This window comes from Delphinus delphis, chromosome 19 (assembly GCF_949987515.2).
Source record: "Delphinus delphis chromosome 19, mDelDel1.2, whole genome shotgun sequence".
Taxonomy (NCBI): domain Eukaryota; kingdom Metazoa; phylum Chordata; class Mammalia; order Artiodactyla; family Delphinidae; genus Delphinus; species Delphinus delphis.
In genome coordinates this window covers 26,411,444-26,425,679 of record NC_082701.1, presented here as the reverse complement: position 1 = coordinate 26,425,679, position 14,236 = coordinate 26,411,444, and the positions used below count along the sequence as shown (strand labels likewise).

The 14,236-nt window shown below is 41.0% G+C and overlaps 2 protein-coding genes across 5 annotated transcripts in view; both read right to left on the bottom strand.

Annotated features, from left to right (window-relative positions):
• Positions 1 to 1,826: 1,826 nt before the first annotated feature.
• The window catches only part of HNF1B (HNF1 homeobox B), a 92,579-nt gene continuing 80,169 nt past the window's right edge, over positions 1,827 to 14,236 (bottom strand). For all 4 annotated transcript variants that reach the window (XM_059998473.1, XM_059998474.1, XM_059998475.1 and 1 more), the window contains exon 9: positions 1,827 to 2,099. In XM_059998473.1, the coding sequence (XP_059854456.1) occupies positions 1,947 to 2,099 (153 nt within the window). In that variant the 3' untranslated portion in view covers positions 1,827 to 1,946. The remainder of the gene's footprint in view (positions 2,100 to 14,236) is intronic.
• Positions 2,938 to 3,930, bottom strand: LOC132415241 (tumor-associated calcium signal transducer 2-like). Its single transcript, XM_059998484.1, is given in 1 exon segment — positions 2,938 to 3,930. A coding segment is annotated over 1 exon segment (993 nt).

Sequence of the window (14,236 nt, the reverse complement as noted above, 5' to 3'; positions counted from 1 at the left end):
GGATCCTCCCAGACGGGGGCACGAACCCGTGTCCCCTGCATCAGCAGGCAGACTCTCAACCACTGCACCACCAGGGAAGCCCTCATAGACTTTTATAACAGGGTCATGGTAAGGAATTTGGATTTTAATCTAAGCATGCTAGGAAGCTATTCAAATTTTTTTTACTGAGAGTGCAACATGGCTTAGTTTATTACATTTTGTATTTATTTTCTTCATTGTATTTGTACTGTACAAAATTATTTACTTATGAGTTGCCTCCCCCTTCTAGAATGAAGTCTAGGAGCACAGAGATCTAATTTGCTTCACTGCTGTATCCCCAGTTCCTGTGTGCTCTCAATAAATATTTGATCAATGAATGAGTGAATGCTTTGTAAAAGATTACTCTGGCTATTTGGAGGATGGACCATAGAAAGGGTAAGAGTGGAAACAGTTCAATCAAAGTAGAAATGATGATGGTGGCTGGGATTAGGGTGGTATCTGTGCTGATGGAGTTAAATGGATAGATTTGGGGTATATTTTGGAGGTAGGTCTAAATTCACCTGATGAATTTCATGTGGAGGTGAAGGAAAGGGAGGAAATACTCCTAGGTTTTTTGTTTGAAATCCGGGGTAGGTGGCATGCCATTTACTGAGCTAGGAAAAACTGAAAGGAGAACAGCTTTTTTGTGTGTGAGGTTGAGGCATGGGGGGTGGAATCAGTTTTTATGTTTTGGGCATGTTAAGTTGCCTCGTTGACCTTAAGTGGAGATGTCCAGGTGGGTAGTTGATTCCATGAATCTGAAGCTCAGGGGAAAAGGTCAGGGCTAGAAAAATAAATTTAGGAGTCATCAACATATAAATGGTACAATGGAATCATACCAAACAAGCATTTAACTTATTAAAATTTATACATATTCAGCCAGAGAGTGTGAGAAATACTTTAAATTGTGTGATTCCTTTACACTCAAGTAAAATAAGTGTGGAGTGAGGATGAGATGAGAGATGTGAGTCTGCTGTACCCTCAGATGGAGTCAGTCCCCAATTCTCTCATTGTGGGAGCAGCTTGCTGTTCCAATTGTGTCTGCTCTTTAAAAATAAGTCTTTTTCATGAAATGTGGCTCCTGAATGAAAGCCCCAAGTACTTTTTCATCTATTGCTCAATAAAAACAATTTATCTCAACATGGCAAGGGAAAAAAATCAACTGAGTTTTTCAGGAAATGGAGTGTTGGTCTTCAGTTTGGCACATAAGTATGGCCACAATCGTGTAAAATCAACATGTATGAAACCACAACTTCTGTAATTTATAAGTGATTTAAGTCATTTCCAAGAGTAATTACACTTCATGAGTTTTTTTTTTTTTCTTTATGAGCCGACTTTAGAACCCAATCCCTATGTAAGTGGTGACAAACCCATATCTAAAAGCACGGTCATAAATGTGATCACTTAGAGACATTGTGTGACTAGGGAAGAGAAGGGGACCCAGAACTGACCTTTAGAGCACACCAGCATTTAGAGATTGGGTAGAGGAGGATATAACTATAAAACAAAAGTTTGAGAAGCAATCAGTGAGGTAGGAAGACGAGGAATGTGGTGTCCTGGCAGCCAGAGGAAAGTTTTAAAAAGAAGGTAGTGATCAGATGTTTCAAAGGCTGTTGAGAGGCTGAGCACGAAGAAAAAAGATCACTGAATTTGGCAACATGGAGGTCACTAGTGACCTAATATCAGTTTCAGTGGCATGGTGGCTGGAGATGATTGAGCGCTAGAGGTGGAGAAAGGGAGACTGTGATGAAGCCAACTCTTTTTTTTTTAATAAATTTATTTATTTTTGGCGGTGTTGGGTCTTGTTGCTGCACGCTCTTTGTTGCGGTGCACATGCTTCTCAATGCAGTGGCTTCTCTTGTTGCAGAGCATGGGCTCTAGGTGCACTGGCTTCAGTATTTGTGGCTCGTGGGCTCTAGAGTGCAGGCTCAGTAGTTGTGGTGCACGGGCTTAGTTGCTCCACAGCATGTGGGATCTTCCGGGACCAGGGCCCAAACCTGTGTCCCCTGCATTGGCAGGCGGATTCTCAACCACTGCGCCATCAGGAAAGTCCCTGAATCCACCTCTTTCCAAAGGTTTAACTGAGAAGGAAAGCAGAGAAGTAGAGTAGTAACTAGAGGCAGATGTGGGTTCAAAGGTGAGTTTTGCTTTTTTTTGGTATAAACCTGGAGCAAGTTTTCACAAACTCCATCTTTTGGTTTGTGCCTTTTTCATACTTTATTACATTGTTTTTTTAAAAATCACAACAGCAGTATCAAAGACAACCTATGTACAAACATTTTACAAAAGAAATATTGCTAGTATCAGCTGTAATAAGGGCAAGCTGAAGAATAGATGCTGAGTTTCTGGGCCAAAGTCTGCCCTCAAAGACATCTAAAATGTGTTCAGGCAGCTGAAACAGGCTTCTTTCTGATGACAAGCATGTGTGGTCGGTAATATTAATACAAACGATGGTAAATGAGGATACTACTGGGCCCAAGTAGCGAACTCCTCATCAGGAAGGCCACCATACAAGTGGAGCTAATCCAATAACCTAAACCCAAGACAGTAAAAGCGCTGTTTCCCATCTGAACGCATTTAAGCCTTCAGCAATGATTGCGTCACGTGTAAACGATGCTGGGTTGTCATACAGACACTTGATTCTTATACATAACCCTATGCCAAACTTCCCTTAACTCTCGAGTCAGGTTTCTGGTTGGACCGAAAGGGGAGGAATTTTAGAAATGCTTCCTTCAGGACAGAAGTCAGAAAGAGAGGTGATCCTGAGAACAGGATCTATTAAATTTGGTGGCGGCGGGGGGAGGCAGGAATTTGGGAGGAGGAATGACTCCTTGGGGCCAAGAATGAAGCAGCGTGACTCACTTGGGTCTGGGACCTTGCTGAAATCTGATCCCCACCCCACCCCAGCCCCGCCGGTATCTACAAGCTCGGTTCCTTTCTCATCTCCCCCAGTTCCTTCATCTCCACCTTCTTGTACTTCCCCGACTTCCTCCGGTTGGTGATCACCAGGACGGTCACGCCGGCGACCAGGGCCACCACGACCACCGCGATGACGGCGATGAGGCCGCTGGTGAGGCGCTTCATGGAGAACTGGGGGGACTTCTCATCCAGGAGGTAGATGAGCGTCCGCTCCAAAAGCAGGGGCTCTCCGCGCACGCGCACGTCGAGGCCGCGGTGGCCGGTGAACAGCGACTCGCCCTTGACGTCCCTCTCGAAGCAGTAGGTGGCGTCGGCGATGTCAGCGGCCTCGGCGATGTCCACGTCGCCGGCGACCTTCTGCGACGTGTTCTGCTGCAGCTCGATCTGGATGGTGGGGTGCTCGTAGTGCACGGCCGCCACGAACTTGGGGTGCAGCGGGTCGCGCTCCCGTAAAAGCCGCCGCAGCTCGGCCTCCAGGTCCGAGGGGTTGAAGGCGCGGGCGGCCGGGCGGTGGCGCAGGTCGATGAGGATGGGGTGGGTGCGCACCAGCTCGTCGCAGCGCAGGCTCAGGTCGACCTTGTCGGTGCGACGCATGCCCACCGAGTTCACGCACCACCACACGGACGTCTGGTTGCACTAGCGCGCCTTGAAGCGGCCCTGCTGGTCGCAGTCCGGGTCGTACAGGCCGTCGTTGTCCAGGAGCGCGTGCTCGCTCGGCCGTACCAGGGCGCGGACGCTCTTCCGGGCGCTCACGCGCGCCTTGAGCAGCAGGCACTTGGATGTGAGCGTGGAGCAGTCGACCTCCAGGCCCGAACCGAGCACGCGGCACAGGCAGCGGCCCCCTGGGCCGCTCCGGTCGCACACGGTCATCTTGCTGGTGGGGCACGTGCACTTGTCCTGCGCGGCCGCTTGATCGATCACCGCCGCCAGTAGTAGGAGCGGCGGCAGCAGCAGCGACGGCGAAAGCAGCGCGAGGCCCGGACCCTGGGCCATGGTAGGGCGGGGCGGAGGAGTGCGGAAGGGGCGCGGGCTGGCGAGCGCTGGGGCCTCTTCCGAGCTCGGGCTCCGCTGTCTGAGAAGGTCTCCAGGTGTCTGGGGTTTTGCTTTTTGTTTTTGATGTTTTTAAGGATGGGTGCTAGGGAATATTTGTAAATTGCAAGGAATGGTCCAGTGAAAAGATGGAAATTGTTGATGTAACAGAGAAGGGAGAAAATAATGGGATGGGCGTGAGATGAGATTTTGTCAGGGAGTGTTGGAGGGCTGAGGAGGGAAGAAATTATATGAAATAACATCCTCAAAGAGTGGGAAAATGAACTTACTGGGAAAAAGCAATAATACCGATGGGCAGTGAATGCTCATTTGAGTTGGAAACAATGAATTAAAAAAGTGACTAATCAGCATGATTCAGCTACTTAGATAAGGGTGTGAAGAAGTTGTATTGCTGGATTTAGCCGGGGTTAAAGTATTTTCAGGTAAATATGATAGAGGATTATGGCAGAAGTCCTTGTGCGCCCTCTCCCGCCTCAAAAAGGTCCCCTGGGATTGATAGTTCAACAGAGATTTGACCTCCTGAAACCCAAGAAGGAAGGGGAAAATCGCTGGGAATGGCAGTCTTATTCAGAATAATACTCTGGGTTAGATTAATAATCCAACTTGCTTCCCTTCTTTCAGAGGAAGGAATTGTATGGAGTATTGAATATGTGCTCTATTTTACTTTCATAAGCATATAGTTAGAGTAAAACGAGTCTGAGTTTAAATTCCTCCCAGCCTCTCCACCTGCCAGCTGTGACCTGGTCAAATTAACCTCTCTTGGTCTAATTTCCTCATTTGTAAAGTGAGGATTATGATACCTACAGCAGGATGGTTATCAGCGTTAAGCTGAGCTCATAGGGCAATGGTGTATAATGGAAAAAGCATGGGTTTTGGGTGTCAGAAAGACTTATGTGTGAATCCAGTTGTATTATTTAATAATTTGACCATTGTAGGCAGGTTATTTCACTGTTCTGTGCCTCAATTTCCTCACTGGTAAAATGGGGATTATAGCATTATAATATCCTATAATCCTACCTTGAAGGCTAGGAGTAACACTGGTTCCCCACACAGAGATCAAAATGGTGGGAATTGGCTTAGGATTCTATCTGTCTATCTACATTTATCCATATTAGAAATATGTATTATATATATGTGTGTGTTGTATAAAGCTTTTGGAACAAAATCTCAAACACAGTAGGTGCTTAATAAATATTAGTCCTTTTCTTTCTTGCAGTCCATTCTCCTAGAGCTATAGTTCTTGGCCTTAACAGCACTTTAGAATCCTCTGAGAAACTTAAAAAACAAAAGAAAACTTGGTCCAACCCCCAGAAATCCTGGTTTCATTGTTCTGGAGGAGCTCTCTGGCCTGTAATTTTTGAAAGCTGCTCAAGTGAATCTAATTGCACTCAGGATTAAGAATCACTGCTAGAATTATCTTTCTAAAGCCCAAATGAGACTATGTTGCTTCTCTGCTTAAAAATTTCTCATGATTTTCCACTGTCTACTGAGTGTAGTCCGAGCTCCTGTGACTTGTACGCCAGACCCTTAGCAGTGATTCTCAACTCTCTCAGGACACATGACACACTCCCATAAATAACTTCAGCTTGAGTTCAACTGCCCCCAACCCTTTTACTTAGCAGTTGTGTGATCTTAGGCAAGTTACTTATCCTCTGTAAGCTTTAATTTTATCATCTGATTTTGCCTTTGCTTTTTCTAACTCTGAACCTTTGTACACGTTTTTTTTTTTTCTTCTTGGAATGTCCTCTCTCTTTTTCCTCTCTGGGAAATGCCTTATATTCTTTGAAATTCAGTTTATATGACTTATGGTTACCAAAAGGGTAAGGGGGGGCAGATAAATTGGGAATTTGGGACTAACAGATACACCATACTATATATAAAATAGGTAAACAACAAGGACCTACTGTAGAGCACAGGGAACTATATTTGATATCTTGTAATAACTTATAATGGAAATGAATCTGAAAGAGAATATATATATGTATAACTGAATCACTTTACTGTACACCTGAAACATTGTAAATCAACTATACCTCAACAACAACAAAAAATTCAGGGGCTTCCCTGGTGGCACAGTGGTTAAGAACCCGCCTGCCAATGCAGGGGACACGGGTTTGAGCTGTGGTCTGGGAAGATCCCACATGCTGTGGGGCAGCTAAGCCTGTGAACCACAACTACTGAGCCTGTGCTCTAGAGCCCGCGAGCCACAACTACTGAGCCTTCATGCCACAACTACTGAAGCCCACGCGCCTAGAGCCCTGCTCTGCAACAAGAGAAGCCACTGCAATGAGAAGCCCATGTACCGCAAGGAAGAGCAGCCCCTGCTCGACGCAACTAAAGAAAGCTGCATACAGCAATGAAGACCCAATGCAGTCAAAAATAAATAAATTTATTTTTAAAAAATTCAGTTTATATGTTGTCTGCTCTGAAGCTTACCCTGAATGTCCCCTCCTTGACATAGTCCCTCTTCTTTCTTTGAGTTTTCATGCCACTTTGTAAATGCCTCTATTTTAGCTCTTTTCCTGTTGCACTGTAATTTTGTTTTCCACATCTGTCACATACCAGACTTTAAGCTTTTTGAGGGCTGGGCTTGTATCTCGTTTATCTTCATATTATGTTGGCCTAGCATGGATACTGTTTCATACTTAAGTGGTCAATAAATCTTGTTGAATTAATGAAGTGAAATAAAATAGACAAAGATTCCTGAAACTGCCAACCGTGTGGATTTAGGAAAGGACCTATATCTTTTGCTTGGTGCTTTGTAATAAATTTTGGCTGAATGAGCGAATAAAGTCAAATGAAACTGTCAGACTGATATCATTTTCTACCTTGACAATGTCCAGCTGACTCATTAAGGGACCATTTCCTCTTGGGGAAAAAAACAAAGCAAAACAATTAAAAACCATCGTCAATAAAAGTGGTGAGGAAATTGAATCATGGTTTTGTATAAGTGGAATTTCTCCAAAAACCAGTATGGTCTGACTGGTAGACACACATGGTTTCTCAACTGTAGCAAGTGAGAACACAAATTTTGTATAATGCTGCAGTGGGAGCTGGTTGGGATATCTTGTTGTTATGGACAGAGTGATCACTTCATGTCCTAAAAGTATGTTTTTGAAAATCTTTCTCTCCTCCACTCCCTGCTTCTCATTCAACAAACTTTGGCATTGTTTTCACAGTGTGATCGGCATGGACTTGGGCTTAGAGATGCAGAGATAGACACAGTCCTTGCTCTCAAGTAGCTTAAAGTCTGCTAAGGATAGGGACTAAAGTCTGTTAGAGTCTGTTTTCAAACAGAGCAAGAAAATTCCCTAAGCACTGTATAAGTTATAGGAGGTAAGGGAGTGTTTTCTCAGTGGTGGTAGGATGGGATGGGCTTTGTAGGAAGTTAGGAAAGTTTTATAGAGGAAATAAAGCTTGCAAACCCTTAAAAAAAGATGTTGGCAAATTAGACAAGACGGGCAAGTCTCTTTTAAATAAAGGGAACAGTAGCAACAAATGTAAGAGGGTATGAAAATGCCTGTTGTGGGACTTCCTGGTGGCGCAGTGGTTAAGAATCTGCCAGCCAATGCAGTGGACATGGCTTTGAGCCCTGGTCCTCTGGGAAGATCCCACATGCCACGGAGCAACTAAGCCCGTGTGCCACAACTACTGAGCCTGTGAGCCACAACTACTGAAGCCCGCACGCCTAGAGCCCGTGCTCCGCAACAAGAGAAGCCACTGCAATGAGAAGCCCGCGCACCGCAGCACAGAGTAGTCCCCGCTCGCCACAACTAGAGAAAACCCACCCATAGCAACGAAGACCTAGCACAGCCAAAAAATAAAGAAAATGCCTGTTGTGTTTGGGGATCTATTAGTGGTTCAACAAAACCTGAAGTGGATGATGCAGCAAGAGGTGGAATCAGACAGGTGGGTAAGGACTAGCTCCTGTACACCTTATGGGTACGCCAAAGAGCTTGGACTTGATCTTGTAGGCATTGAGAGCCATTAAAGGATGTCAAGTTAGTGATATAAACAGCTTTTTAATTTTAAAAGATCACTCTAGCAGCAACATGGAAGGGAGGCAAGCCTGGAGTCAGGGAAACCAGAAGAATATCACGGTAGTAGTTTAGTGAGGGAAGAAGGCAGTAGCAAAAGGGAAGAGGAGAAAGGAGCAGATCTAAAGGACATTAAGGTGGTGACATTGATAGCACTCCCTTAGTGATTAGATGTAGGAAGACGGAGAGAGAGAAGCCTAAGGTAGCTCCCAGGTCTCAAACTTTGGTGACTGGGTGAGGGGGCCTCTGTTTATGGGGATGGGGAATATTGGAGGGCTAGGATAGTGTGAGAACAACATAATAAAGTTTAATTTTGAGAAGGTCTGAGTTTGAGATTTCTGTGGAACACCTGAGTGGAGTTTCTAATGGTCATTTGGAAATAGGAATTATTTCTTTGCAAAGGGAGCTAGAAACTTCTAGATCACAGCTTCAGGGTCTTAATTAAAAATAAGCTGAGGAGAGAGTGATTGGCTATAGATAATAAACACAGCAGCCATTCATACAGACAAAAATCTCACTTTCCCTGGGGCTAAGTTTTCAATATCAAATTCTCAAGCCTTACCCATAGTCTTGTACTTTAGAAATCCAAAGCAAGTACTTAAGGAATCCAGATTCTTACACTTTTTGTACATTTCTGTTTTGCCATCAAGAGTCCAATGTACAAAATGTTAAGAGTCAAAAGTATAACATGTTCTTTTCAGGCTTTAATGGAAGTTTAACGCAATATAAATGTAACCACTCAAATATGCTCGTAACCAGGACAGAATTCAAGTAAACATCGCCAGGACCAAAGCTGACCTCACGGTGGCACTCCAGTCTTGTCAGAATAAAGGGCTCTGGAGTCATCTTACTAAACTCTTAAGTGGACAGTCCACTCTGAAGTAAAGAGTTGGCATAAACTCTGGGTCCATAGGCCACACAATTAAACTACTTGGGGAGAATTTACAGGGAAGGATATCCTTTTGTTTTTAAATCCGCTCTGACCTAAGGCTGGATCAACAGTACAGGGTATGATATGGCAGCAGGTCTCCATCCAAAAAAAGAAATTTCACCGGGGTTCAAAACTAACCAAAATAATACCCTCATTATTAGTTATTAATAGCTACCATTTATTGGTACCTACTGTGTGCCACATACAGTTCAGAGTGCCTTTCATATTATATGAGCTCACTGAACTCTCATACCAGCTCCGTGCAATTGATAATTATTCTTGTTTTTCTGAGGAAGAAGCTGAAGCTCAAAGACATTAAGTCACTTGCCTCTCAAGTCATCCAGGTAGTAAGTATCCATGCTGTATTTTGAACTCAATCTGTATGATTCCAAAATTTGAGGTCTTTAAGCAAGGCTGCATGGCCTCGTATTATTGATGCCAAAATTAAAGCAGTAACAAATGAAACTTTGTGGTTTTCTTTGGGTATAGACTGTTTGGATTGAGGTGGTTTAAATAATACTGTATTTAGGGAGATCTAGTGAGGACCCCTATTGTGAATTTGAGGCCTCTTCCTGAAACTCTTCACCACCTATAAGAAACAGGATATTTACATATTCACAAAGTATGTCCCACAAGGTATTTATTAATTACAAAGAGAAAAAGAGCAAATTTACAATGGAGAAATCTTGCAGATGCTATGTTAATACAATAAAGTATAAATGAGAAAGCAAATGTGGTAAAATATCAATATCTGTGCCACAGAGAGATTCTTTTCCTTTTACAGTAGAAAAAACAAGGGGACAGGGAGGTTCTGTTGACAGGATTGGTCAGCGGTGGAGCAGAGGACTAATTTCTATCTTTGATCTCCATCTGTGAAAGCCCAAAGCCCACAAAGGTTTCCAAATGAAATAGTTACCTTTCTAAGGGGTAGAGAATTATTGATGAATCCTGGACTCTATATAAAGGAAGACTCCCAAATGAAAGACACAAATAATAAAACTCCAGAATAATGTTATTATACTGATTATAGACGGTAGAGATGGGAGTTAGTTGTCCTTACTCCTCCAATGCTTAATCAAGAGTGTCAAAGCATATTTACAAAGCATTTTTTAAATGCCTTACAGACTTCAAAGCCATAAATAGCTTCTCTGTCTCTCTAGGGCTAAATGCCAGCATTTTTGTACATCCTCAGTCTAAGAGAATTAACCAATCTGTCTATTTCTTTAAAGAACTGTTCTTTTAGTGAGAAGGAAAAGATGTCTAGAGAAGCTTTTTGTTCAACATGTCGGTGTTCGCATGATTTACAGTATAATTAACCAGCCCTGTAGCACCAGCAGACCAGCTCCTTTTACTATTCATCATGTTTCCAGTGACTTCAGATCATCAACTCTGTTGGGAGGAAATACCTCCTCCTTAGAGATGTAAAAATATTATGTCCCTGATCATTCCCACAGCCAGAATGTGATCCATCCTCATATAAGTATTGTTTTTCAGATCTAAGGGATTCCTCCCCCACCCCATTATTTTTGCACATCATTACTCTCAGAGCTAAAATCTAATTAAATAAATACATGCAAAATCTAAAACTACTTAGGAAGAATTTTGTTATTCAATTGCTTATAATTACCAGAACACATTTGTTAAGATATGAAAGTCTGGTAACTCAAAATCTAAAACAAAATACCTATGTAAACAAATAGGTAATAAATGTTATCACAGATCTATTTTAGATCTCTATATTAAAACCTTATTAGGCATCTAAAAAACTTCAAAAGTGTTCACTTTGGGCCCAGTAATTCTACTTCTGAGAAGTTACCCTAAATATACACCTCCAACAATATGAAAGTACGTATGCATGAGGTTAATTATTGCAGCACTGTTTGTATTTGCAAAATAAGGGACACAACCTAAATGCCCATGTAGAGGAGAGATGTTGAATAAACTATAGTACAAGCACATAATCGAGCACTACACATATGTAAAAAAGAATGAAGAAGACGTTTGCAAACTGATAAGGAATAATTTCTAGGATATACTGTTTAGTGAAAAAAAGCAAAGTACAGAAGAGTATCTGTAGTATGCTACCTTTTGTGTAAGAAAAAAAGGGAAGTGAGAAAAATACACAAGTGCCTGCATTTTGACCAAAAAGCAAACCAGGAAGGATAAACCAGAAATTAATGAGATTACTGTTACTTACAGGAGGTGGTTGGGGATGAGTTGAAAGGGTAAGTAGAAGGTAGAAAGTGACATTTCTCTTGAATACTCCTTTTTATATAGTTCTGTCTTTTGGATCCATGTTAATAATTCATATATTAAGTAAAACACACACACACACACACACACACACACACACACACACACACAAATAGGGGGAAAGCCTGAAAATGGAGCACAAACAAATCAACCTAATGGTTTTAAATGAATAATATAAACACATTGAAAAGCACATGTTTTTGTGTGGGAGGGAAAACTAACTCAAACCAAGTAACTTTAGAATATGATATTTTTTGCTATATACTCTCAGACTAAAGAAAAAATGAACTGTAAATGAATGTTAAAATGAAATTGGTTTGTTTTTTTGCAGTGGTTGGGTTTTGTTTCGTTTTGATAGCAATTCTAAAACTACTTTCTGTGTAATCTGAGATTGAGTGAAGAAGTAAATGTATAAAATATATTACAAACAATGAGATTCAATTTTCTCACTGAGAGAAAAGAGAGTTACAAATATGGAAAGAGAGAAGAGTAGAATGAATTCTATAGTATTGGATTAGAATTGGACATGACAGCCCTGTCCACTGAGAAAGCCCAGAAGCAATGACACCCCAGGAGCAATTTGGTTTCTAAACTCTGTTTGCTGCTAAATGGAGCCAGGGCCCCTTGGAGGACTGGCGGATTCTAGAGCTAGAGCTGAGAAAGAACAAGATGAACCTTGAACATCGTATTAAATTAGTAAATTAGGAAATGCTCAAAGAATGGTAGGACAGGTCAGAATGACAAAAAGAGCTGTACTGAAGGGATTAGTACCAGCCAAATCTGGGACAATTAAACATAAAAATAAATACTGATAGTCATGTATTACAACCCACCGCGTAAAATAAGAACACATAGGCATATAAATAAATGAAAGAGTAAATAATGTGGGGGAAGGGAAAGTGAGTCTCAATAGAATGTCAGCTAATAAATTTAGAAGGAATGATGGAATTAGAAAAATCACTATTTGGCAACCATCATAGTAATAATTGAATAATCAATGGATGGTAGAATGAGTAGGTGAAATCTGGATGAGGAACAGGATATTTACATAGCTGCCAAGCAAGTTCTCACAAGATATCATTATTATTATTTTAATTATTTATTTATTTATTTATGGCTGCATCACGTCTTAGTTGCAGGATCTTTCGTAGTAGCGCGCGGGCTCTTTGTCGAGGCGCGTGGGCTCAGTTGCCCCACGGTGTGTGGGATCTTAGTTCCCTAGCCAGGGATCGAACCCGTGCCCCCTACATTGGGAGTGTGGAGTCTTAACCACTGGACCACCAGGGAAGTCCTCTCACAAGATATTATTAATTACAAAGAGAAAAGTAGTAAATTTATAGTGGAGAAATCGGCAGGCGCCATGTTAACAAAATGATCAAAGTAAATGATAAAGCAAATGGGGTAAAATCTCGATATTTGGGAAATCTTGGTGAGATGTATACGGGAATTTTTGGTACTATTTTTACAACTTTTCTGTAAGTCTGAGATTACATAAAAATAAAAAGTTAAAAAGAAAAGCTTATTAAAGCATTTCTGAGGAGTTTGCTAGGCTATAGCAAAACAAAGGTTGTAATCAATGTATAGCAAGTTAATTCTGCCTGCCTCCTTGGCAAAATGGTGTATGGAAAGTCATCGTTGGGAAGTAGGAGGTGGCAGGAGGGCAAAAACCTTATTAGATGTTTCCTTGAATAAAGTTTTTTCAAAAATTCTTTTTGAAAAGATGTAAACCTGTTGAAAAAGGATTTTTGATAGCAATTTAAAAAACTATGCATGTATAACTGAATCATTTTGTTGTATACCTGAAGCTAACACAACACTGGAAATCAACTATACTTCAATAAAAATAAAATAAAATAACAAAATATGTAGCTAATTAAAAATGAAGTTTTTCTGTACTTAAAACTAAGCAAGAGAGTTCTATAACCATTTAAAGACTATTACTCACTCAAAATACTCTATATATAAAAAGAAAAGCACACTACAACATAGGTAATTAACTGAAATAAAAATCAATGTGACATTCAAAAAAAATAAAATAAAAGGCTCTCTAGTATGTGGCAGAGACAAATTCTGTTTCTAGTTGGTAAAAAAACATAATTGGATGAAAATTTAAATGCCAGGAGACATAAAAATCAAAGAAATAAAAAACTTTTAAATGGAGTAATTTCTGTTTTCTTCCCAGATAGTTCATTTAATAGAAATTTCTGATTATGATGGCAGTTATAAATCTTTGATGTTACTGATGCAGAGACATACTCAAAACTGTTTTTTTTTTTTTTTCTGTCACTTAGAAAGATTGAAAACTGTCCTAGGTAACAAATACTACTACTGCAACGACTTGCCAGATACTATTCTAAATATCGTTCGTACATTAACCCATTTAATCTCACTGCAACCCTGGGCAGTAGATACTATTATTAGACTCAGTTTACAGTTGAAAAAACCAAGGTTCTCAAACTTTCTTGATTAACTGTGCTCTTAGTGTCTTCAGTAGTTTTTTCATGGCAACTCAGGCCAAAAGAAATAACGTAATAATTCAATTTATTGAGTTGTTAGAGCCAAATCTCTTAACATCTATTTATGATTTCACAATTTAGTAGCCATTAAAAATACTTATGAATTGAAAGAGAAAATATATTCTTATTTTCTTGTAAAATAATCACGATTACTTGCTAATGGGATAGATGAGCCTGTTGAGGTCTGTACTTCTCAAACCATGAGCTCAGATCAGACACGGCCACACTCATTTTCTGTTCCACACCAATATTCATGCAGTACTTGCTTTTCATCACAACTGCAGAAAACCCAGCTTCTCAAAGACATAACAGCAAAAGGATAATGGTCTAAGGCTGAAACCATGATTTACTGTGTACTAGAAGTTCACATGAATTCTGACAGATGTTGAGTGTCACTGTGTTGCTCTTGAAACTTTAAAAAATATTCTATGTTCTCCCATAGGCTTGCTGCTGTGGCACCTTGTGGTGCCTTGGGGCACAGTTTGAGAACTGTAGAGCTAATATAGAATTAT